This window comes from Chenopodium album, chromosome 16, assembly GCF_948465745.1.
Source record: "Chenopodium album chromosome 16, dcCheAlbu1.1, whole genome shotgun sequence".
In the NCBI taxonomy this organism is placed as follows: domain Eukaryota; kingdom Viridiplantae; phylum Streptophyta; class Magnoliopsida; order Caryophyllales; family Amaranthaceae; genus Chenopodium; species Chenopodium album.
The window spans coordinates 34753809-34781526 of NC_137849.1; the positions used below are offsets into that span (position 1 = coordinate 34753809).

Genomic DNA, 27718 nt, shown 5'->3' on the forward strand with positions numbered 1-27718 from the left:
GCCTTATATGAAATAATTTATAGGACCATATGTATCCTAATAGTTGTCAAAAATAAATTCTATTTGCACTCACATAATATAATAAATAAGTAAAAGTTAAACAATAAGAAAAGTAGTACTACATATCTCATTCTATAAATAACAAAACCACAATCTCCGACAATCCATACATAAACTTAAAATTCGTTCATCATCAAAATAACATAATCATAATTTCCGACAATGCTAAAAGTCTAAACATGAAATTAAGTTCACTGTCGATCTCCATTTGTAACAATGGTCAACCCAAAAAAAAAAAAAAAACAGATTCCTATTCCATAATTTATGTTGTATTGTTTCCCATATTCAATGAGCAAAATATATGTGCTATTTTTTCATGCCCAATCAAGTAGAAAGATCCAAGTCATCTTCATCCTCGTCTTCATCTTCATCATCACCTCCATTTGACTCTTCCATATTCTGTGAAAAAAAGACATCAATTAATATGTTGTGCAATTTATTTGAGCCATATAGTACAAAAAGTAAATATGAGATTCCTATTCCATAACAAAAAACCCTATAGTTTTCTATTTTAAAGGTGCACTTTAATCCATGTACACCTTACCAGTTACCACTGTATATATATAATTTATAAACAAAAAAATGTTACATATTTTTACAAAAAGGGATGCTGACCTGAGCATGTATGGAGCGTAATGCTGTCGAAGTAGCATCTAACATTTCATTAGAGACATTACCGCTTCGCACTGCAGCCAACACGTTAGTCATCTGTGTTGTCAGTCTCATTAAGAGGTCTGTGGTATGCCTCTTATACCTTGCAAAATCAGCTTTCATAATCTGGTCATTGCTACTGTTATAAGAAGTGCCCCTTTTTTTCCGTAATAATGCATGAACTCCAAACACGTCATTATGATTCACCCCAAATCCATAACCCAATGGTCTTTGGTTTTTTTTTATCCTTATCGTACATCAAATCATTGAAGACTTTGTTCTCTATCACTTCTTGAGGCTTCGGAGTTGATGAATTTGCAGCACTTGAATCAATCCTTTTTTTTGCCATGTCCTGCATGGAAGTATATAGTCACACACATGTAAAGTGTATAATTACAAGGTTGGCAGGTAATTAAAATAAAATATGAAATAATTTAGGAAATAATACAATGAATTCTCCAGTATTTGTGTTGTTAGGATAGCATCCATTCTTTGGTTGATGAGTTTTATCAAAAAACTCATAAGCACCAGGCTCTCTTCCATGCTCAATCTCCTTCATAAGTGAATTCATCATTCAATTAATATATTTTAAAATCACAAAAACAGATTAATATTTATGAATAAAGTGTCAGCAAATGCATCGGTCATACAAGTTCATCTCTTGAATTAGCAAAGCTCGTAGCACCATTAGTATGTAGATGTCCCAAAGAAGCACGTGCTTCTCTTCCGATTTCAGAATAATTTTAACATTATCATAACAAAAGTAAGTTCATGTCATTAAATCAACAACCGTTCAATTAAATTAACAAAATGACTTTAAATCGGAAAGAAAAATGTAAAACAGAGATTATAATAGAGTACCTTGCTCTTATTTGAAAACCAATATTCGACCAACGGAAGCCAATTCTCACGAACAATTCCGCCTGGCCTATCATTTTCAATTTGTGTTCTGGTTCGTACTATGGGATTGAAATATTTAGCTTTGAGCTCAAACTTCCACTGCCTACGATGCTTACTCACGTGCTTAAGCATTGCATCATCATAGATTTTAACATCTGGAATGATGAATTTTTCCTACAAAAATTCATATATTTTTTGGATATAATAATATTATAAAATATATGTATACGTCAAGGAATCAACTGAATGAAAAATATAATTAAAACCACTTACACGAATCAAATTAACAGTATCACCTAGTGTTGTTTTATTCACATTTCGCCAATTTACATCTCTTATAGGACAAATATCATCTTTCTTTGCGATACTTGAAATGATTTTCACAAGAATTGATCCGCCCTTTCTAATTGGTTGGCAAAATCCGTTGAATGTAACTTCAAATCTGACTCCTTTTTCAAGAAACCACACATCATGTGGCTGTATAGAACCACTCCATAACTGCACATTTCCTTCAGAATCTACAACTCAAGCATATAAGAATAATACATATATAAATAAGTAGTTTGAATAAAGTATTTATAAACTACTATAATAAAGTTGGTCTTAATGCCATGGTTGTTAGCTTAACTCATATTTCAGCCAAATTTACAACACAAACACCACCGCAGTTCAGAATAGGAACTACATGTTACACATACAGAGCAAAGATATCACATATGGTCATTTCCAGAACTAAATTGAATAAGAAAAGGGGAGAAGTACATGTATTATTTTAAAAAAAATCATGCTATGTCTGAAAACAAAGACTCGTGTAAGGTATCTTACCAATAGCACGAACATCCTCTCTTTCATCAAAGTTAACATCATTACTCCAATCTTGGGCTTCGTCAGTAGAAGAGTTCCCATTTACAGGAATGGAGCGCTTCTTTCTTTTGGCATTCCTTCTTGAACCTCCACCATTTCTACACGCTTCATTCCCATTGTCATTGGAAGAGTTTTCACCAAAATTCATTTGAGATGCATTGGAATTATTAAGCTCATCAGAAGTGACAGTATAAGCAACACTTGTTCCTTGACCTGTTCCTTGATTTGTTCCTTGACCTGTTCCTTGATTTGTTCCTTGACCTGTTCCTTGAATTGTTCCCTAACTTGTTCCTTGACCTGTTCCCTGACCTATTCCCTGACCTGCTCTCTGACCTTGATCATTACCATAATTGCTCCTGATTCTTTTGCTACGAAACATATTCAGCTGCTACACATAAACTTGTTAATTTTCATGAAAAAAAAGTTTCAAGCTACACATAGCAAATAAACTTGTCTAATAATAAACAAAACTCAAAATAAAATGGTAAATTAAATATGAAATTTCAGTTCATGCATGTAATACCAACATTCAAAATGGATACAGTAGTTACACATCAATTATTCATCTCCCATTTCAAAAAAATCCTTAGGCTTAGATTCTATAACATGTAACCACTCTTTTTCTATCTCATCTTCAACATAAAAAACCTGTTTCGCTTGAGATGAAAAAATAAAAGGATCATCTTTCATTAATCGTCCACTATGCATCAACTTTGAAAAGTTGACAGAAATACCCCCATTCATATTTCTTCAATCCCTTATTAATGTTTTCCCAATCATACCGAAACACCACAACCTTATAAGTCCTATAATAACTTAATTCATATATTTTGCTGACTTTTCCATAGTAAAACTGGCCATCTGCCTCAACCATAACTCCTGAATTTTGTGTCCTGCGGTAGTGTTCATGGTCTACAGTCATAAACTTGTAGCCATTGATTACAAAGCCTTTATATTCTGTAGTACGATCATATAAACCACCTGCTAAAGCTTTCCTTAGCTTCCCTTGCTCACTACTGCTATCTATGTTATGTACCTGAAATGACAAAATAACTAATAAAGTAAGCAAAAAAATTAATGAATAATGTCTCATTTTAACAGAAGTCTATATATAACAACCTGGGCTCTAAGCCAATCAGAGAAATCTTTTATAATCCAATCATACTCTATTATTGTGTCACTTCGTACTCCTCTAAATCGATTATCACGTCGCTTCTGGCGTAAGAACTCACTGTAAAATATCAAAACACTTGAATTATAGAAACAACAACCATACAAATAAAAGACAGAAAAATATATTAAGAAACTTAACTTAATACTTACTCACGAAATTCATCCATCTCATCAGAATGAAGTAAAACGTAGCGATGTGCTTGCTCTAAACTTTTAGCATCTAAACGAGCAATTTTCTTCGCCCCAATGAATCGACCACCAGAATTAAATAAATAAGCACTTGTATTAAGAATATGATTGTCATTTCTCTTCAGCCTATAAAATAAGGTCTCAATTTCTTCTAAGTATCTTAAACAAAAGTTAATCGTCTCTTCTAAATGGTATCCTTCTGCAATTGACCCTTCTGGTTGCGCTTTGTTACTCACAAATGATTTCAAATGGGCCAAGTACCTACCAAATACAGTTTAAAGAAAAGAAATATAAATATTTAATACATAAAAATATTCGATAGATTAAATATTTAATTTTAAATGCTAACCTTTCAATAGGATACATTCACCTATAATGGACTGGTCCACCAAGTTTAGCTTCCTCCACTAAATGAATGACTAAATGAACCATGATTGTAAAAAATGTCGGTACAAACTCTATCTCCACCTGACATATATTATGTAATTCCTCTCTAAAACATGGTAATTCCTGATAAAAATTAATTTCTAATTCAATTCCCGACTGTATAAATGTAATTCCTGAATTAAATAATCAAATTCCTGACTGTGTTAATCTAACTTCTGACTGGCTAAAATAATCTAATTCCTGTATGTAATAATCTAATGGACAAAGGAACTAGGATTTTAAAACATTACAATTCCTGACTATTATTATCTAATTCCTGACTAATATTACTTAAACCTGACTAAAAACTATTAAATTCCTGATTAAAATATTGTAATACCTAATATAAATTATCTAATTCCTGACTAAAACATGCAAATTCCCGAGACTTATAAATTTTAAAAAAAAATTAATTACTGACTAAAATATTGTAATTCCTGACAAAAATACAGTATGATTTATATTTACTTTTGTTGCAGATTATTACAAATATGACGAGGATGAAAACATAAGTAGATGTCTAGCAGGTTATACAGTATCAAACTATAATGATGGATATTTTTTATACAAAGCTCATTCAAGATCTATTGGTTTCAGTGTCAGAAAATCAACAAAGAGAAGAGATAACAATGATATACTGTATGAGTTTTATTTTAGATGTTCTAAGGAAGGACATACGAAGGGTAAAATGAAGATTCCAGGGGAACAAAATTCAGTCAAAATACCCATATTAGGTAAAACTGATGAAAAAAAGAGAAAAGAAATGGAAGTAAATGAGACAAGAACTAGATGCAAAGCTCATATTCGTTTCAAGAAAAATGCAGAAGGTAAATTTGTTGTTCTTATACATGAGTTGGAACATAATCATGAATTGGTAATAACAATTCAACGACATCATCTAAGATCAGAAAGGCAAATATCAGCTCCAATGGGTGAGCTAATTGAGAGCATGCTTGGGAGTGGTATTAAACAATGGATGCTTACAATTATATAAGAAATGAAGCTGGAGGAGAAGAATGTGTAGGTCATGATAAAAGAGACCACCTTAACTATGTATTGAGGGTGAAAATGAGTATGGTTGAAGCTGGAGACATGTAGAATGTATTAGACACCCTTCAAGAAAGAGCGGATAAAGATCCTTCATTCTTTTATAGACTGAAATTTGGAGAAGAAAATAATGTAGTGAGCTATTTTTGGCGTGACTCTCAAATGCTTGAAGATTTCAAAGCTTATGGTGATGTTTTAATCTTCGATACAACATACAGAATAAACAAATATGGGTTGATATGTGCACCATTTGTTGGTATAAACAATCACTAGAGAACAACAATTTTTGGATGTGCCTTCATAACTGAAGAAAAGACTGAAACATTTAATTGGCTGCTTTCAATTTTCAAAGAGTCAATGTGTGGAATTGAACCAAAATCAATCTTCACTGATCAAGATCTTGCAATGAGCAATGCCATACCATAGATAAGCAATTTTAGCTTCATAATATATGTATTTTATAATTTAATATGTGATTTGTATAAGTAACTTAATATAGTCTAAGTAATTTAATGTAGGCTAATTCCTAACAAAAATAATATAATTCCTGAGAAAAATAATGCAATACCTGACTAAAATAATGTAATTCTTAACTAAAACATACCAATTCCTGAATAATAGTATCTAATTCCTGACTAATATTATCTTATACCTGACTAAATTATGATAATAACTGACTTAAAACTATTTAATTCCTGAGAAATATTAACTAATAACTGACTAAAATAATCTAATTCCTGAATAAAACATACTAAATTCTAGCTTATTATCTAATTCTTGAGTATTATTATCTTATACCTCACTACAATATATTAATGCCCGACTAAAATTTATTAATTCCTGACTTCAAACTATTTAATCCTGATTAACAGAATCTTATTCCTGATAGAAATGTTCGTATTCCTGATAAAAGTAATCTAATACCTGAATGAAACAATCTCATTCCTAATTAAAAATGTATTTACTTACAAAAATAAGTTAATTTCTAACCAAAATGCTATAACTCCTGACTATAATATTCTTATTCCTGTTTAAATTAATCTAATTTCTGACTGGAACAATTTTATTCCTGATTGAGACAATTTACTTCCTGACAAAAATAATTTTACACCTGCCCTAAATAATCTAATACATGACTAAAATGTTATTATTCCTGAATGAAACAATCTTATTCCTGATTAAAATGTATTTACGAACAATAATAAGTTAATTTCTGACCAAAATGCTATGACTAAAATATTCTTATTCCTGATAAAATTAATCTAATTTCTGGCAGGAACAATGTTATTTCTGATTGAGATAATTTACTTGCTGATAAAAATAATTGAACTCCTGCCCTAAATAATCTAATACCTGACTAAAATGTTAATAATTCCTGAAAGAAACAATCTTATTCCTTATTAAAAATGTATTTAGTTACAAAAATAAGTTAATTTCTGACCAAAATGGTATAATTCCTGACTAAAATATTCTTATTCCTGATAAAATTAATCTAATTTCTAACTGGAACAATTTTATTCCCGATTGAGATAATTTACGTCCTGAGAAAAATAATTTAACTCCTGCCCTACATAATCTAATACCTGACTAAAATGTTATTATTCCTGATATATTCAATCTAATTTCTGACTGGACCAATCTTATTGCTTACTGATATAATTTAACTATGTTATTCTTGATATATTCAATCTAAATTGTATTAATTCCTGAGTAAAATGTATTAACATAAAAATTTCTGACTTAATGTATAACCAAACAAGCATTTAATAACATAATATGAGATTAATAAAATTAATGTACACAATTACAAAACAACACAAATTACAGAGAAAAAAAATAGATAATAATAGAGAATAAGGATAATATTCAAAATTCATAAATAAAATCTGTTTCATTTCTTATAAAAGTGTTATGATTGATATGACAATGTGTTACAACTTCCACTCACATTATCATCTGCAATCACAAACATTGCAGTGATTAAAATACATATTCAAAAACAAACATCCATCACATTGAGAATAAACATCCTTCTCTATGAAATTGCTCAATTTTGCTTTGCCCTATTATTTCTATTTTTTTCCTCCTCCTCCCTTTGTTTCACTCTTTCTGCCATCTTCTCCTTTAAGTCTTCTTCTTTGAGTACTTGATCAAGCTTATCCTTTTTGCTTAAAATATCACTTAACATGTCTTGCATCCCATACCTAATTTGCTGAAGATATAGTACATACCATTCACATTCCGCCAACAATTTTTTCTTTGCTTCCTTATCGTTTTTGCTTTCTTGTATCCTCTTCTTAATATCTATGCAATTCTGCACCATGTTTTGATACCCATTTTCTGATCGAAGCCAACATTTGACAACTCGAATTAAATGAGCAAAAAATTTTACTATCTCCCTTAGCCTACGATTATCTCTGCAAGTTTCTTTGTCAAGGTTGGCCATAGTTTATCCTAATAAGTAATAAAAAAAACAACACATCAGAACATCCCCTGTTATGTAACCTACTACAAACGATTTTCTAGAGTTTTATTTCAACATCAAAGTGCAAATTCAAACTAATTTGAATCATCTAACCACCAAACATAAACTAACAATTTCATAAAAAACCAAAATAAAAAAATGTAACTACACAAAAAAACTGATTATCATCATACTACTCTAAACACTACAATACCAATAATATTTTCAACACAATTTCAACAATAAAAAAAATCAAAATAACAGAGGAAGCAATGTACCTTGCAAATTAGTTGAATTCGAATGGAAATCGAATAAGAAACTACTAATTCTCAATCAATACTTTCATCATTTCCTTGTTTTTAATTTGTCCACGTATTATATTTACCCCTAATATAAAATATTCTAGTATAAGTAATTTAGTGTAATCTAATTTCTGACAAAAATAAACCAATACCTGACAAATTAAATCTAATTTCTAACTAAAATATATTAATTCTTGACTAAAAACTATTTAAGCCTGACTATCATAATTTAATTCCTAAAAAAAAACCAATACCTGACTAAAATAATATAATTCTTAAATCAAACAAACCAATTGCTGACTAATATTATCCAATTCTTGACTAATATTATGTAATTTCTGAATAATATTATCTTATAAGCTAGTTTAAAAAGATGTAAACCAACAAAACAAAATAAAGAATCATATAAGCCAATATAATTAAAGTACGATACTAAATAAATACGAAGTAATATATAGGCTACAGATTTCATATATTTGATAATCACATTAGCAAAATGAAGAAATATATCAAGAAATATAATATATTTGGAAATTTTAATTATTACATATCATTATTTTCATATATTTTAATGATATTGATTGAGTTTAGAAGTTAGGAGAAAAAAAACCCTAGAATCTTAATCTTCTTCTTGTTCTTCTTGAGATTTTAAACTTGTTTTTTCTTTTGATCTTCTTTTTCTTCTTTATGTTCCTTCTTTTGTTGATCTTCTTCTTTCTATTTTTTGTTTTGTGCTTCTTGAAATTTCTCCTATGCCCTCTTTCTCTTCCTCAGTTCTTCGATTTCATTCTTTTCCAATTTTTCATAGACCTTCATCAGTCCATCCTTCACTCTATCTCTTCTTTTCGAATAGATCATTTAATCTTTTTTCATAGTTGTTAATAACATTTTCTTCTGGATCGTTTGATGAAGTAGAAGACTGAGAATTATTTTCCATATTTGAGCAATAAAGAAAAAAAGTTTAGTGTAGGAGAGAGAATATACAAGAACACAAACTTAAAAAATGTGTGGGAAAATAATGGTTTTATAGACTAATAAAAAATATATAAAAAAGACTATTTTGAATATTTTTCTATATTTTATTGTTACATTTTTGTTGTCTTTATCCAAAACTCTAAGTAAATATCTTTATTATTACATTTTTGTTATCTTTATACAAAACTTTAAGTAAATATCTTTATTCTAAATATCTTTATCCAAAACTCTAAGTATTCACAGCCACTCTAACTCTAAGACTATTTAATTTCCGACTAAAATATTGTTACGCGTGACAAAAATAGACCAATACCTGACATAAATTATCTAATATCTGACTAAAACATGATAATTTATGACTTAAATATTATAATGCCCGACAAAAATACAATAATACCTGACATAGATTGTCAAATTCATGACTAAAACATGCTAATTCCTGACTTATATAATCTAATTCCTGATTATAATAATCAAATTTCTAACTTAAAAAATTTAAATCCTGAGTAAAATAATCTAATTGTTCTTATCATTGTTGCAGGTTTATCCAAATTCAAGACATAGACTGTGCCTATGGCATTTGCAAAAGAATTTTGTGTCACACTTTGGAACTCTAAAAAGAAATCCTGAATTCACAAATGCTTAAGTGGCTGTGATTCAGAATTTGAATTTGAAGATTTTCGGAACAAAATGGTTCAAAAACATGGATTAGAAAAATAAAGAGTGGTTTGAAGCTATTGGATTTGAAGATTGCTGGAACAAGATTGCTTTTGGAGTTCTTTCACATATTTGAAGCTACTGTGAGAAGATGGAGAAGCACTGAAAAAAGTGACAACTTCAGATGTACTATTGAGAAACCAAAAACTACAACAAAAATATTAAATCATGCAGCTGAAGTTTATACTCTAAACTCATACAAGGATTTTAAGTTGGAATTTGATACAAGTGTAGGAGCATATGCAAGAGAAAAGGCCACTTCAATGCAATATGTCAAATTTTTTGATGTTTCTCTTGATGAAGATTATAAGCGCACCTATCAAGTCATATATCATAGTCAAAACCATGAGTTTGTATGTTCTTGTATGTGCTTCACAGAGACCGGATAGCTGTGCTTTCATATCCTCAAGATAATGCAAATGTACAACATACATGCTATACTAAAGAGATACGTTCTGAAACGTTGGACAAAGCTTGCTAAATCAATGATATGGGATGAGAATGAATCAGGTACGTACATACTTTGTTAATTCAAAATTTATTATTTGTTAATTAAATATAAAATAAAAGTATTATTATTTGTGATTTTTAACAAGAATAAGAGTCTATACTCTTATTCTTGTTAAAAATAGTCTTTTTCCTGATAAAAATATTATTATTTCTGATAAAACAATTTAATTATGACAAACGTAATCTTATACCTGATACAAATATTATTATTTCTGATAAAAAAAACTTATGTATTACAAACATAATATTAATAAAAAAAACTTATACATTAATACCATTTTCTGCTTCAGTAAGAAGCCTCTCATTACCATCACCATTAAAAACTCTAATGTAAAAATTTGAATCATTATCGTGATAAATATCCAGTCTTTCTCCATCAACAATATTATTGGATACTACAAAGTTTGTCCATGCATCATCAATAAAACAACCACCACAGCTTCTTGTATTTTGTGGTACACTTATCACTCTTACCTCCCAAAATCTGCCATTATTCCCACGATAGACTCTAACTGGACTTGTGAATCTTAATAGAAAACTTTTCAATCCGCAGGAAGCGGCTGAAATAAAAAAAACACACACAAAAAGAATGAAAACATTAAATATTTACTAAAACACAAAACAAATGTATAAGTATTAAACTTAATGTATTTACCAACCTAAGCCGATAAATTGATCTGAAATTAACATAAAGTTTTGCCATATTTGCATAGAAATCAGCCATTGTCTTCAAGATTGTATAGAAGAAGAAAAATATAAGTTAATGATATAAGAATCAACCTTATATAGAAACAATAAAGGTGGTTAATTTAAGTCTTTTTATAGAAAAAACTTGATTTAAAACAGCCTTTAAATAGAGAACAATTATATATGAACAACAATAATTAACATGTAATTTAACAGAAGAAAATATGACTTTAGTCAGATTTGTATGACTTTTTGATGATGTAATAAATTACTTTTTCAGATTTGTATGACTTTTTGATGATGCAATAAATTACATTTTCAGTTTTATATGAGTTTTTCATGACTTTAGTCAAAATTGTATGACTTTCATAATGCAATAAATTAATTTTTCAGATTTGTATAACTTTTCATGATGCAAGAACACTTATGGCTCATGCAGAAAACAATATTGTTTTCCCTGACAAATTTGATCTTATTCCTGACAAATAAAATTTTATTCCTGTTAGAAATATTTTTATTCTTGACAAAAAAAATCTTATTCCTGTTAGAAAACTTATGGCTCATGAAGAAAACAAAACAAGTATTGTTATTCCTGACTAACGTTATCTTATCCCTGACAAATATCATCTTATCCCTGACAAATTTAAAAACTTATTCCTGACTAAGCTTATCTTATTCTTGATATTTATATTGTTATTACTGCCAATTATAATATTATTCCTGATATATATATATATATATATATATATATATATATATATATATATATATATATATATATATATATATATATATATATATATATATATATATATATATATATATATATATATATATATATATATATATATATATATATATATATATATATATATATATATATATATATATATATATATATATATATATATATATATATTCATTTATGAGTAATATTATCTTATTCTTGACAAAAATATAGTAGTCTTTTTTTTTTGTTAGGAGATCCAACTACAGATTATTCATTAATAAACACTCTTTGGAGGCAATCAATAACAAAGAATTTCTACAACCTTGTAACAATATGTCAAAGGAACGAAGAAGCATCAAAAATATGTGATGATGCTTTGGAACAAATGTACAAATCTGTAAGAAAAGTGTTCCAAACAAATGAAGAAAAATTTCGTGAACTTGATGAAGAAGAAGAGAGAAAGAATACAGTAAAAGATCCAAAACGACCAAAAACAAAAGGAAGAGCAACAAAGAACACAAGAATTAGAGGACATTTTGAAAGAAGAAGAACAACAACTAGAGATCTAAATGAGTTTGGTACAAAAACTCCAAATCCACAACTCATTTAATATAGGGTCATTCATCAAATAATTTTTTTTATTCAAAATAATTGTAAAAAAATACCGTGTTTTGATATTTTAAATTTTTTAATACAAATTAAGTTTTGACATTTTTTTATTATTCATGACAGAAGTAATCTAATTTCTGAATAAAACAATACTATTCCTGACTAATATAATTTATTTCCTGTTAAAAATCACTTATTTCTTGAACAAAATATACTAATTCCTAACTGTCATTTTCTTACTCCTGATTAAAGTAATCTAATTTATGACATAAACAATCATACACCTGACTGATATTATTAAAGAAAAGAAATTTAATATCTGACTATAAAAAATATATACAAAAAAAGAAAATATACACATATATAAATAATTGTAAAAATAACTAACAAAAACAAAATTTATATGTATCTATACTTAAATATTATAAAAATAAAAAAAACCTAATATCTGACTACAAAAAGAAAATATATATACATATGAATAATTGTAAAAATAAAATTATCTAACTTTTGTCTCTATTTTGCTGGATGTATTCTTCAATTTCATTTTGTTTCTGTTGCTCCAACCTAAATCTCCTCTCTTTTTCTTTCTGTATGGAAGCCTTTTCCTTCTCATATTTACTCTCAAGCTTCTTCCTTGCAGGCTGAGCTTTGAAAATTTTATCCTTGTTAATAGAAAATGCAATGCATTCATTCCACAGTTGCTTGCGCAAAAAATTCTCTTCTCTATTCATCAAATCAAAAGCAATTCTACATCTATACAACTTCCGATTTTGCTTCGGCAAATTTATACAAAAATAAGAACACTAAAAACTAATTAGTATAAATCAAAAAACAAAAGAGAAAAAACACTTACAAGTTTCAAGTCAACAAGTCCTCCATCTAATCCGGTGTACCTTTGTATACACATTAATGCAAAAAGCCCACAATCATAATTTTCAGTGCTTTTCTTCGATGAAAAAGAAGGAATATGCCAACTCAAAGTTGTAATAATATTAGCTTTTGGATGATCATGCTTGAGTAAATAAATAGAAGCAGCTCTAACCTGTAAATATAAATTTATATATAAGCATCTAAAAGTATAATTTTCAATAAACAGACTTAGATAATTAGTTTAAAAAATCTTACCAAATATTTATCTATCCCGTCCAAATGTTCTCGAGTAATATTAGTCCTGTTATTTATCCAATCTATACGTGGATTTTTACCAGGAATGAAATTGAAAACCATCAGAGTATAATGATTGTGGTACCAAATGGGAAAGATTATCTACAAAATAAAAAAAAACATAATAAGTTAAACTATTATTTGAATAGAATAAATTATTATCTGACTATAAGAAGCTGATGTCGAACTAAAAGATTCTAATATCTAACTATATTAGGCTAATACCTTAATATACATGTTGATAACTGGCTAAATATAAATCTAATACCTAACTAAAAGAACCTAATACCTGACTATAAAAATATAATACCTGACTAAAACAAACTATTACCAGACAATAAGAAGCTAATACCTGACTTAAAGAAGCTAATATCTTACTATATTAGGCTAATACCTCACTATAAAAACAACCTATTATCTGACTAAAATGAAATATTACCTGATAATAAGAAGCTAATACCTGACCTAAAAAAGCTAATATCTTATTATATTTGGCTAATACCTGACTATAAAAGCTATTACCTGACTAACAGAAGAAATAAAGTTAAAAACTTACCAACTCTGCTTCAGCTATGTTGAGCAATGGAAAACGCTTAACCCACTTATCAATGGAATTATAAACATCTTGAGCATCATGTTTTTTTAATTCCAATTCAAGCTCCCTTTTTTTCAACTCATGCTTAAACTTTTCATATTCTTTTGGATTATCTTCCAAGGTCTTCAAAATTTCTTCCTGTTCTTTAATGAAGTTAACTTCTTTTTTTATAGATATTTCTCTTTTGTATGTATCTATCTATAACTTCCTACAAAACAAAAATATAAAAAATATATTATATTATATAAATAAAAATACCAAAAATAATAAGTAAAGAAAAAACTTACAGCAACTCTAGTATGAAAAACAAATCTTTTGTACTGAAAAACACCTCTGTCAGTTATTTTGCTCTCTTCAATATTCAACACATGTAGACACCTAAAAATGCCTCCCCGAAATCAAACCCGATGATGAACAACTTTTCACCGCCATTATTGGTCGGGTTTAGTATTTATTCCCGGGAGCGCTTAAAATTCTTATTCAATCAAACTAATTTCATAAAATCAGTCCTAATGTTTAGTCAAAGCATAGTTCAATTTTTATTTTGGCTCAAACCTTTTTATTCATTTCATATTATTTATTATTTTAGCCCAATAAACTGAAATAGCCCGAAATTATGAAACGACACTAAAATATGCGGAGCGTAATTAGGGTAAAAGTGAATCTGGACGCAAAAATGGAAATAAATTCCATCGTGTCATGGAAACTAGTGCCGCGTCACGGGAAATTCCACCGCGTCACAGCATAATTTCCCATGTCACGATGCCCATCCCGTGACACGGGGCTGTTTCGTGTTTTCTCCGTGTAAATCCTTCACGCGCTTTTATCTTCTGTAAGTCAATTCTTTCCCGCGTCACACCAAATTTCCCCGCGTCACACTAAGGTGTACTGTGTCATGGCACATTTTTCCGTGTCACGGCATTATGCTGACGTGTCACGGCATTATTTTTTAGGGTTTTTATCTTTTTAGGGTTCCGTGTGTTCCCTCTGCTAATTTTCCCTATAAATAACCCCTCATTTCTGTTGTTCGGGGCATCAATTAATTCTCTCTTCTCTCTTCTATGCTTTAGCCTAAATACTAGCCTAACTTATTCTCTCAAAATACCTCCCTCAAGCACTCCAAGGAGTCCGTACTTTACCCGAGGTTCTGTCCTTAAACCAAGGTATAAAAGGTAGAACTGTTTGAGGGTTTGGCCACAAATCAACTCTATTTAATTTAATTTTAATTATTGTTTTATTTATTTCCTTGAAGTTACTAACTCATTTATTGTTTTATAGTTGCAAGCAAGTAAAATCAAAGTAAGGAATCATGTTTCTTTTATTTCCATTATTTTTCTAACGATTTTATATTGTTGGATTATTGTTAAATTGCTTCCAATATTAATGTTGATTTAATTATATTTTATGATCACCATATTGCATGTTTAAAGGGAATATGTAATTGAAAATCACGCCCAATAAGATAATTTGGACAACTGGTTTAGGTTCCTTTTTAATATTGTTATTAATTTAAGTGATCACGATATTTTAGAATTATATGTTGCATTAATATTCAACCAATTTAGCTTAATAATAGTTTGGAGCAAATTGAATCTTTGTTTGCATGCCTTTGAGATTGCAGGAATCACTTTTCGCTATAAGAATCGAGTAGAGGCCAATACGGGCGAATGTGACTCCATGACTCACTTCGTACCATCATCCCCGATCCTTCTTTTGTGGTTCCGAACCATATGGAGTTAGTCATCTCATGGATTATGAATGGGATGTAACCTTCACGGGTCAATCGTTGTCCCTTTATCGTGGTTGCCTTAAATGATCCGTGAATGGTCTACAAGTTCCTTAAAAACTTGTTGGCGGATCCCTACTTTCCTTGTCCCCAATCGTTGTCTCTAATCGTATTATGTCAATTCCCACTTCCTATGAGTGCCAAGCATATTCACACATGCTTTAACGTAGGCGCACTTCATTTGACGCCTACAATTTGGCGACTCCATTGGGGAGGATTCTTGGTTATTTATCGATTTGAGTGATCGGTATTTAATTAAGATGAGTGGATGAGACTTGAAAGATTCTTGAAAAATATTCCTGTGTTTAATTTGGCATTTTTTGCATATGCATAGACGTTTAAACGTCGCATTCAGGTCTGTCCCGTAGGAAATATTGAATAACTTGATTGCGAACGAAGGAAAAGAGACACCAATCAGATTTCCTGACTGCCGCGCCACAGCAGATTCTACTGTGTCACGGCGTTGGGCACCGTTACGCGGTGTTCAGCACCGTGACACGGTACATTCTGCTGTGTCACGGCAGTCCTGAAATCTTTCCAGTGGCTTTTTTCTCTTCTCACAGTCAGCTTCCTTCTGTTTTTCTGAAAAACGTGTGTGTTCTACATACGTCTTAGCCCCGGGGGATTCAAGCTTTATCAACCCAAAAATGCTCATGGCAATAAGGGTTCATCTAAGTTATTAAATCCACCTAAACCATGGAGTCGAGTTCGATTTCATCACGAACTCGCGGAGCCCCCCGTTGGCATACACCCTCAAGGGAGGCTGCCTTGCTAACGCGTCCATACTCTTACCCATGGTACCCTTTGACACTAACAAGCTTGACCATAGTTGAACATAGATCTTGACCTTAGGCTGTGAACTTTTTTTGTATCATCGTGACTAAGTGCTACGTGGTTTATTTGGTGCTAACCCCACATGTGTTTGTTCATTTTGTTCTAACCTATGACCGAGGGTTTTTATTTCCACATAGTAATTAGTACGGACTTAAAATTGAATAAAACCTGGAAAATTCACAAAACCAAGCCTGGAACTGTGCACCGGGTCACAGCAGCTCTGCCGCGCCACGGTGTGTAGTGACGTGATACGGCACTTTGTACCGTCTGACGGTGCACTGTACCGTGTCACGACAGTCAGCACAGTGACACGGTGCCCAGGAAAAGTATCTTGTCAGTTTGTTTTTAGTTTTTTTGCGTACTTATGTGGTTCGTATGTCCGGTTTGATGTCATGTCTAGTTGTACGGTCATAACACGCGTCCATAACCTCACTTAATCACTCACAAGTCATGTTGAGTTCACACACTTTTCCTTGAGTCGTGCACCATTTTGTTTATAACCGTACTTTAGGATGGTTTTGTGTCGTTTTTTCGTTTTTTTAGGAGTAAGTCGGATGGTATCCTCCCATACATACTTTTAATTTTCTAAAATTTTCGAAAAAATTTCTTGCCTTTCCTTTTCCGGATGGGTCAAGGTTAAGTCTAGTTATTAAAGGTGTGTTTGTTTCAATATCACAACACTTGGTCAAGAAGCAGGGGTAGATTGTTACGGTTCGAGTCACTACCTCAACAACCTCTTAAACCTAAGAGGCGTACAAGAAAACAATCGCAATCATCTCCACAGAATACACCTTCATCTCCAGTTCATTTTGAATTCATTCCAATGGCCACTAAGGAAGAAGTTGAGAGTCTCAACAAGACCATCGAGACACTTACTGCTATGGTGCAAACACTCACCACTAAGGTCCACATCATGGAGCAAACTAATGTCACTACGGCTGCAATGGAAAAGATTAAGGAACAAGTGAGCAAAATTTTTGAGGACTTTACCTACATGGAGCAACCTGCCACTTCTTTGGCTGTCAAGGACAAGCTTCCTGAGAAGTTTTCCACTGCTGACATCCCAAAATTTAAGCCTACTGATAACCCTATGTTTCATTTAAAGGCTTTTTCTGCAACTATGGCTCTCAAGGGAGTAGATGTAGCACTCTTCCCTACTGTGTTCCCTCTTTCCTTGGAGTACGCTTGTCAACAGTGGTTTTACTCTTTGGATTCCAAGCATACTACGACTTGGGAGGATGTTACTGAAAGTTTCATGAGCCGTTACAAATGTAACATCCAGGCTAAGACCTCTGAACGTGAACTCTCCATTCTCAAACAGAAGGAAAATGAAGGCTTCACTACCTATTTGAGCAGGTGGAGAGAAAAAGCTGCATTCTTGGTGGATCCTCCTAAAAAGAAGGAGATGGTTCGCCTCTTTATTTCAAATCTGACTCACAAGTACAAGCAACATTTGAAGTTTCTGCCTTTGAACACCTTTGAAGCTGTGTATGATATTGGGATCAATATTGAGGATGAGTTGATGAAGACTGCTAGTAGCAACAATAACAACAACAATAACACTTGGAAAAACAAGAAGAACGACAATCCTTCTTCTTCGTCTTCCAAGCCCAACAATGCTACCAACAACATTAACCTCAATGATGTGTTGGCTCTTAGTGCTCCTACTCAAAGATTCCAAAGGCAAAAGAGGGTTTACACACCTTTGGGAATGAGCTATGACGTTGCTTTTGATCGTCTGCACAGTCAAGGATTGATCATGCCTATTGGACCCTTTCTAGAACCTCGACCAGAGAACAGAACTGCTAGCTATGACCCCAATGCTCATTGCAAGTTTCATCAAGGCAAGGGTCATACTACTGATAAATGTTGGAGGCTGAAAGATACGATCCAAGACCTGATTGATGCTAATCAGCTTCCTGTCCCTCCAGGGGGTAAGAAGCCCAATATTCAAACAGGTCCTCTTTCTGATGCTTTGGCCATCACGGGAGATGAATTCTCGTTTGATCCGTCACTACTCATTCAATTTGTGAATGAACCTCTACCAGAAGTTGTTTTTGTTTCAAGCTATGAAGAAGTGAATGAAATTTGGGATGGTGACGATGAAGACGTCTATCTCAAAGATATAGCATGTTCATTTCTTGGCACTAGCGAAGATGTTTGGGGGGACCTTGAGGTCAAGGTTCTCACCAGGAATGGAAGGTTGCAACAACCTAGTCCATCTCCACCTCCATCGCAAGCACAACCAACAGTTGATCCCATCGACCCTGTGAGCAACGATGTGATCAAGAAACTACAAAAGACTAAGGTGGAAATGAATGTATGGAAGCTTTTGGCTACCTCCCACGAGCATCGAAAGGCTATGATGAATGCTCTGGTGAAGATAGGAGTTGATAGTGACATGACTCCTTAAGGGCTAGTCAGCTTTCTCACTACTGAATTACCAAGTACCAATAATCTGATTTCCTTTTCTAATAAGGATCTTCCCTCGGAAGGGGATCAACATAACAAGGCCTTACACCTTACTGTGGTGTGTAGACAGATGAATGTTCCCATGAGCCTAGTTGATAATGGCTCAGCAATCAATGTATGCCCACTGCGCACTGCAAAGAAGTTGGGCATAAATAATGAAGAATTGAGCCCATCCACACAAGGGATTCGTGCTTATGATAATACTCGTCGTCAAGCCGTGGGTACTATCATGTTAAACATAACTACTAGAGCCATTGAACGTCTTACCAAGTTTCAGGTGGTGGACATTAAGGCTTCTTTTAATCTGTTGTTAGGTCGTCCTTGGCTTTATGAGCTAAAGGCGATCCCGTCATTGCTGCACCAAAAAGTAAAAGCCATAGTTGGAGGGGTTCCAATCACCATTGATGCCTCTCCTATGCGTATTCAAGTTATTGACACTAACATTGTCCATGTCGAACATGATGAAGAAGACGAGGATCTCTGGGGGTTTTTGCTAGACGATGTTCTTATGATTGAAGAAGAGGAGAAGTGTCACCTTGACTTTGATCCCTATTCAAATACCAACATCAATGCAATCATGAAGAAGAAAGGGCATTTCCCTGGAATGACCCTTGGACTTAAGAAAAAGATGGCTGAACTCTAGGGTCACCCTGGTGCACCCAAGAAAGACACCTTTGGCTTGGGGTTCAAACCAACAAAGGAAGATGTGAAACAAGCTCTCTTGAAGATGAAAGCTCGCAACAATGCTCGAACCATGAAGATGGAAATGGCCATGAATCCTTATCCCTTCACTCTCAATGGCCAATACATCAAAGAGGGGGAAAACGTCCCATGCTATGAGTTCCCCGAGCCTTTCGTCCACAATGGGAAGCGTGAGCCAGGTTTTGAGGTGTTCCTGGATTGTGATTTCGTCGACGAAGGCGATGAGTTCTCAACAGCTGAGAAAACCAGTTAGTCCGAGCTCCGATGATATGAATATTAATCTTCTTTTCGGGCTGGAAAAGAATGAACCCAATCCTATTAACAATGACAATTCTGAGCTCGTTCAAGCTATTATATCGAGCAAAGATTTTGACCCTTCTGGGTTAATTGTACTAGCTGACGGTGTTCTAAAGGGATGGCGCAAGACGGTGAAGATCACTACACCGAGTGGAGAAAAGCTGGAAGTGACCACTGGCGAAGGTCCTATGTTTGATGAATCTGAATCGTTTGGGTCCGAGTCCGAGTTTTAGTTTGTTGATGAGTCTTTAAGATCTGAGGCTGACCCCCTTTCTGCTATTGAGTCTTCTTTTGTAGTTCCTCCTAGTGTTGAGCCTCTTGTCGAGTCTCCTCCCTCCATCCCAAATAATCCCGGCGAGGTCGCAGCTGACCTTGCCTTCTTTGATGTAATGACCAATGAATTCAATGAAATGAGTACCTTTGCTTACGATGCGTGTCATTCCCCTAACACTGATCAATATTGCTTTGCTAATGATAAAAATGACAAAGAAATAATAAAAGCAATGGAAGAACATGAAAATAAAACTGCAATTATTGAAGATACAGAAACAATTAATATTTCCAATGATACGACTCTTAAAGAAGTTAAAATTGGATTAACACTAAGTAAAGGCGAACGCAAAGAGCTAATTAACTTGCTTAGTGAATTTGTTGATGTATTTGCTTGGTCATACCAAGATATGCCAGGGATTGACAGGGATATAGCTCAGCATACAATACCACTCATTCTAGGTTTGAAGCTTATTAAACAAAAGCTACGCCGTATGAAACCGGATGTGGCTCTCAAAATCAAGGAAGAAATCAGAAAGCAACTGGCTGCAGGTTTCATCAAAGTGTCTAAGTATCCAGAGTGGATAGCTAATGTGATCCCAGTTCCAAAGAAAGATGGAAGGGTCAGAATGTGTGTTGATTACAGGGATCTTAACAAGGCAAGCCCAAAGGATGGGTTCCCTCTACCTCACATTGACATTCTGGTCGACAACACAGCAAACCATGCACTCCTATCATTCATGGACGGCTACGCCGGATATAATCAAGTACTGATGGCCGAGGAAGACATGGAGAAAACCACATTCATCACACAATGGGGTACAACTGCTATACGGTAATGCCATTCGGGTTGAAAAACGCGGGTGCCACCTACCAAAGAGTAGCCACAACATTATTACATGACATGATGCATAAAGAGGTGGAAGTCTATATTGATGATATGATCGTCAAGTCGAAAGATCGGCCAGGACACATCATTTCACTTCGCAAATTCTTTGAAAGACTCCGCAAGTATAACATGAGATTCAATCCGGCAAAGTGCATTTAGAGTTACATCAGGCAAGTTACTTGGCCATGTGATCATTTCCCAAGGGATTGAAATAAATCCCACAAAAGTTAAGGCAATCATGGCCATGCCACAACCCAAGACTGAGAAGGAGATTCGAGGTTTTATTGGAAGGTTGCAACATATAAGTAGGTTCATAACCAAACTCACTGCGCTATGTGAACCTATATTCAAGAAACTAAAGAAGAACGTTCCAGTTACATGGGATGACGATTGCCAAAAAGTTTTCGACAAGATCAAAGAATACTTGGCAACCCACCTGTGCTAGCACCAGCAATACCCGACTTTCCTCTTCGGGTCTACCTTACGGTCACAAGAGAAACGATGGGAGCAATATAATGCTAGCATAAGAGATCGAAAGCAAAGAAAATACAATATACTATTTGAGTAAGAAGCTTCAAGGTTATAAGACCAGGTACACAGCACTTGAAAAGTTGTGTCTCACACTCGTGTGGGCCGCATAAAAATTAAGGCATTACATGCTCACTCATACAGTCCATGTTGTGTCAAAGATGGATCCTCTCAAGTACTTGTTCGAAAGGGCGACACTCAATGGCACATTATCAAGATGGATAGTAAACCTTGCTCAGTTTGACTTGAAATTCGTACCACAAAAGGCCATCAAAGGTTATGTAGTTTCTGACTTCTTAACAGATTTTCCATTGGAAGAAGCTGAGAAAGAAGAAGAAGAGTATGATTTCCCTGATGAAGATCTATTAATGACCGAGGATGATAGCTGGATGCTCTACTTCGACGGAGCTTCGAACCAAAAGGGTTATGGTGTAGGAGTCTTGTTCGTATCACCCAATGAAGAACACATCCCAATTTCCATGAAGCTTGACTTTGATGTCACCAACAAAGCTACAGAATATGAAGCATGCATCCTGGGATTAGAAACAGTTGTGGCCCTGGGAATTAAGAAGCTCAGAATCTACGGTGATCATCACTAATCATCAACCAAATCTCCTAGAGATGGAAAGTGGGAAGTGAAAGTCTCGCTACGTATCAAGCTCATCTGGAAACTCTCACGGAGCAGCTAGATGAAGTGGAATACACATATTTGCCCAGAGAAGAGAATCAGTTTTCTGACGCACTAGCTAAGTTGGCATCAATGGTGCGAATTCTAAGAGACACAATTCGAATGCCATTGACCATAGAAAGAAGATATGAGTCTTCTTATGTTCATGCACTTGATGATGAACAAGAATCGCAAGAAGAAGATGAAGAGCCATGGTATAAAGATATCCTTAACTATGTCACAAAGGGAGAATACCCTCCTAACATTGATAAAAGGGCACGCCATGCTTTGAGGCTCCTAGCCTCACAGTATGTGCTCATCAGGGGAGAACTCCACAAAAGGACCGCTCAAGGGAGAAATCTCTTATGCGTAGCTAAGAAAGAAGCATACAGAACCATGGAAAACCTTCACGCCGGAATATGTGGAACGCATATGAAGGCCAAAATGTTAGTCCAAAAGATTCAACAACAAGGTTATTATTGGACTACCATGAAGAGGGACTGTCACGAATATGTAAAGAAATGTATGAAGTCTCAAGTCTATGCAAATTTGTAACACGTTCCACCTTCGCTTCTCTACACATATACTTCTTCATGGCCTTTCTCTACTTGGGGAATCGACATCATTGGGAAGATAACACCACCAGGACAAGGAGGACACGAGTTCATCCTTGTAGCAATAGACTACTTCACCAAATGGGTCGAGGCTGCTTCTTATGCTAAACTCAAAGCAAAACATGTAGCTCAATTCATCGAGAAAAACAATATATGCCGCTATGGTGTATCGCACGAAATGATCAGTGATAATGGGACGCATTTCCAAGCCGAGTGCGTGGAATTGTTACAAAAATACCATATCAAACATCACAGATCGTGACCTTATCGACCACAAAAAAATGGTGCGGTTGAATCGGCCAATAAGAATATGAAAACTATCATCGAAAATATGACGAGAAATTACAAAGATTGGCCAAGCAAGCTACATTTTTCTCTTTGGGGTTATTGAACTTTTGTTCGTACATCAACGGGGGCTACCCCTTTCTCTTCTGTGTATGGAGTTGAAGCTGTGCAACCAATAGAGCTCGAAATCCCTTCTCTACGAATCGCGTTGGAAAGCCAACTAGATTAATTCGACTGGATTAGAGCGAGATACGAGGAACTAGTCTTACTTGACGAAAAACGCTTGGTAGCTTTGCATCATGTCCAAACCTACCAACAGCGTATGGCACGACATTTCAATAAAAAAGTCAAGACTAGGAATATCAAAGAAGGTGACTTAGTCTTGGAGGCACTTCGCAAAAATGTGTTAGATCCAAGAGGAAAATTTAGACCAAATTGGTCAGGTCCATACATTGTCAAGTCCATTTCATCTGGCGAAGTGACACAATTAGTAGACATGGATGGCAACGGTTTCCACAATTTAACCGATTTGGATCAACTCAAGAAATTTTATGCCTAGTTGCAAGGGTTCAAGACCCAATAGAGCTACATTTGGCCTGATTTCTTTTAAGGATACGTAGGCAACCCCTCAAGGGGGCCCGACCACTTTAAAAATAAAAATCCTTTCTTCATCAGCCACCGTGTCACGTTAAGAAAACACCGCGACACGGCAGAAAATGAGGCAAAACGGCAGAATTTCGGCACACATATGCAGTAGCAAAGGCACCGTGTCGTAGCAGCATACGCCCTGACATGGAAGAATGCGCCACGCATCGGCAAAAATTGTCGTGTCACAGCAAAATTTCGACAAAGAAAATACATTGCAGTGGCACCGTGTCACGGTAAAAAGTACCGCGATGCGGCAAAAATTACCGTGACATGGCGATTTTTCCTGTGACACGACAGTCATCCAGGATTTTTATTAAATCGTTTTGTTCGATTCTTCCATTGCATCCGACTTCTTGACTCGGAAAAAAAGAAGAAAAAAAAAGTAATTGTAATTTTTATTTAAGGCAAAAATAAATATGCTATTATTATTGAAATAAATGTGACTACAACTATTGGAATCATATGCCTTATTTAAAAATTAAAACTTAAATCATAAAAGCAAAGCAATATTGGTTTAATCTTTCTTCATTTTCGAAGCTTCCTTCTTCTTTTCAACTAGGTCGGCCTTCACCATTAGAGTGTCTTTTGTAGCTCGAACCGTCACACCTCTAGTTGAAATTTATTCACCCCTTTCACCCCTTTTATAGTTCTTAGGTTGTTTCTCCCTATAAACCATCTTTTGTTTACCCTTTCCTTTTACATAACTTTTCTTTTTAGGCATTATAGGAGTCTTAAATTCAATCCCTTGTGTTCTCGGACCTAGACGATCTTTAGAAGGCTCCTTCTTACTTCCAAGACGTCCCTTCACATCAAACTTACGTGATCCGACCCGCTCCCTCCTACTTCGAGGATTCAATCATGCCTTGTATGCACTAGATAAGGGGGAGGAGCTTGGTTGCTCGCAGAAACAGTCCACATAGGCCTTCCAATCCAATAGGCCTCATACTTGTGAACATTACTTTCATGCAATGATACTTCACGGGGACTATCGTTATAGCGTGGAACTACGTACTTGTTCAAGTCCATATTGTCGCATCAATAGGGAAGGGAAATAAAAAGTCAACTTTGACATACTAGGAACACGACAATACGGTGTATCGTTTGTCCCAACCATCCTAGTGAGCCTCCACCAAGGCACTACCCATCGAATGGAAAATTCTCTCTTTGCAAAGCTAGAACACCTTCCAATCATCATATGACATATTTGCAGAGTAATTTTTCTTCCTATGAACTAGATCATTAGGACCATATTTTTCAATATCGTCGGGGGCTTCAAAGAGTTCCAACCGCCATCAACCAAATCTGCAATTAAAAAGAAAAAAGTGCGCCGTGACGCAGCAGAGAGCACCGTGTCGCGACAAGCAGTACCGTGACACGGTGCCTGCCATGTGTCATGGTGATTAACCAGAGTGCATTTTTACCTGCAACAATAATAGAGTGCCCTTCCTAATGGCTTTCCGGTCAGATTTTGCTTCGTCGAGACCACGCAAAGTTTCTCCAAGGCAAGTAGGCATAGGGGATCTTCCAGATTCAACATGTTCAAGCACAGATGCTAAACTAGCATGTTCTACTCTACCGCTTGCAAATAAAAGCTTGCTAAACATGCAAAAAATATAAGTCCTTCTGCGATATACATGATATGACTCAGAGATAGGACGATTAAAATACAAATTTGCAACCTTTTCTAGATGTACTTCATTACTACACACAATTCTCTTTAAATTTGGATCGGTAAGATTTAGATGGCGTTCAAAATCCTAGTAATAATATTCACACAGAGTAGGCATTGCAACGAGATTTCTAGCAGGGAAGCCAAAGATAGCACCAAATTCTTCCAGCAGAGGACAAATTTCATCGTAGTCGAACTTGAAACAATGAGTTTCCGGACTCAAATAATCTAAGGTTGCTCACAGAAAATCATGTTCAATTGCTACATGCCTTAATGCTAATAAACCTCTGACATGAAAATATTCTAGCCCTCTTTTGTCTGCATTAGTCAAAGAATATGACCGGTCACGCAATGTATTATCGAAATTCTGAGACATTATTATTGAAATATGAAATTCTAGTAATTTTGTGTTTCGTAATTATGCATATCACGTATTCACTGGTCGTAATTTATAGCCAAAAGAGTTCAGAAATGCAAAAACTCTATCTAGTTGCACACGCAAAAAGCATCGCTGCACTGATTATGCGCCGCAACACGGTATAAAATACCGTGTCACGGCAATATTGTTGGATTTAATGATTTTGATGATGACACAACCTCACTTACTTACAGACTAATAAGAGCTTGATTGTTTAAGTATGTGATCAGATGCAATGACTAGGAGAATTAAGTGTCGTGCAAAGATACCATGAGGAACAAGAAGGCCAGAAGCAAAGCTATCCAAAAAGAAGAGTTCCTTTGCAGGAACAGGTGCTTCAGAAATGAAGACTTGAGAAGAGAAGGTTCCCCTCAGGGAATAGAAGCTTCAGAGCAGAAGCTTCACTAGATATGAGAAGTTCCTCCCAAGGAATAGGAAGCATCGGAGTAGAAGCTTCATCCAAAGCTTCATCGGACTAAATATATTTTTATATTTTAGAATTTATGTACGTATAAGAAATTAGTTACACTCGAAAAAGCTGTATGGAATTGGTCTAAGTTGATAAAATTGTGCATGCTAGTTTTTAGGAAAACTGTTATCTTCTAACGGTTATCTTTTTCCTAACAAAAAGATTTTATTTATTCTGAAATTTGAAAATATCTTTTGCAAATAAAATCTTCCACGTTTTCTAAAAACTTGCGGCCTACTCCTCCATGATCTTCTTCAAGTCATGGTCTTGCACATTGAGGAGTTCATGTTTCCTTAATTTTAGGAACATGATCTTCTTAGTGGGTTGGAGTAGTGGCGTAGTGGATTTGCTGCACAAAGAAGTTTTTCCTAAACGAATTTAATCTATAAATAGTCTTTGAAATCAGTTGGAAAAACTCACCCTTGCTCACATAAGTTTTCTAACTTTTAATTAGAGTCAAGTGTTAATTCCACACAAGTTAATTAGAGTGTTCTTAATGTTCTTATACTAGAGTTTGTTTTGCTTTCGAGTTGTAATTTAGGGAATGGGGATGTTTGAGTGAATTTATGTATGTGAGAAAGAGAAGTGAGAAAGAGAAGAGAAAGAAAAGAGAAAGAGAAGAGAAAGAGAAGAGAGATAGAGAAGAGAAAGAGAAGAGAAGAGTAACAAGTTGGGTGACTTGTTCCTCGGGGTTTCAAGTTCGTTGAGGAACTTGAAGTTTGAGTCTTTATTTTGTAATAGGACCATTTTCCCTATTCTAGTGAAGATTCTTTTCCCAAAATCCCAAGTGGTTGTGGTTTTTCTCCTTGTTAGGGCCAAGGAGTTTTCCACGTAAAAATCTCTCTTGCATCCTGTAGTCCCTTCAGTTTATCTTTCTTTTCCTTTAGCTTACCTAGTCTTAATTCCGCAAAAAGTTTGGCTAAACTCTCATACTACAATTCAACCCCCTCTTCTTGTAGTATTCATTAGAATAACAATTAGTATCAGAGCCTAACTTCTAGGAAAATCAAGAAACCCTGAAGAAGAAAGGTCTTGGAGAAAATGAATACTCATGAAAAGCTCGAGGAAGGATACTCAACTCAGAGGCCTCCTATGTTCAACGGC

General features: G+C 34.2%; 1 protein-coding gene and 1 long non-coding RNA gene across 2 annotated transcripts; both read right to left on the bottom strand.

The window, feature by feature from the left end:
• Positions 1 to 96: 96 nt before the first annotated feature.
• On the bottom strand, positions 97 to 960 carry LOC145585154 (uncharacterized). Its single transcript, XR_014100576.1, has 2 exons — positions 676 to 960; positions 97 to 459 (listed from the first exon to the last, which is right to left on the bottom strand). It is a non-coding gene; the product is annotated as an uncharacterized LOC145585154 (long non-coding RNA).
• A 567-nt stretch (positions 961 to 1527) lies between these two features.
• Positions 1528 to 2747, bottom strand: LOC145584135 (uncharacterized). Its single transcript, XM_081641051.1, has 3 exons — positions 2437 to 2747; positions 1885 to 2129; positions 1528 to 1785 (listed from the first exon to the last, which is right to left on the bottom strand). The coding sequence occupies exons 1-3, from the start codon at positions 2621 to 2623 to the stop codon at positions 1528 to 1530; spliced, it is 690 nt and encodes a 229-aa protein (XP_081497177.1). The 5' UTR covers positions 2624 to 2747.
• Positions 2748 to 27718: the final 24971 nt, after the last annotated feature.

What these genes read in the sequence shown, in the direction of transcription:
- LOC145584135 (XM_081641051.1), bottom strand. Translation starts at nt 2,623, where the DNA reads ATGAATTTTGGTGAAAACTCTTCCAATGACAATGGGAATGAAGCGTGT. An exon ending in AGAGGATGTTCGTGCTATTG is followed by an intron (nt 2,130 to 2,436) that starts GTAAGATACCTT and finishes CTTGAGTTGTAG; the next exon opens with ATTCTGAAGGAAATGTGCAG. An exon ending in ATACTGTTAATTTGATTCGT is followed by an intron (nt 1,786 to 1,884) that starts GTAAGTGGTTTT and finishes GAATTTTTGTAG; the next exon opens with GAAAAATTCATCATTCCAGA.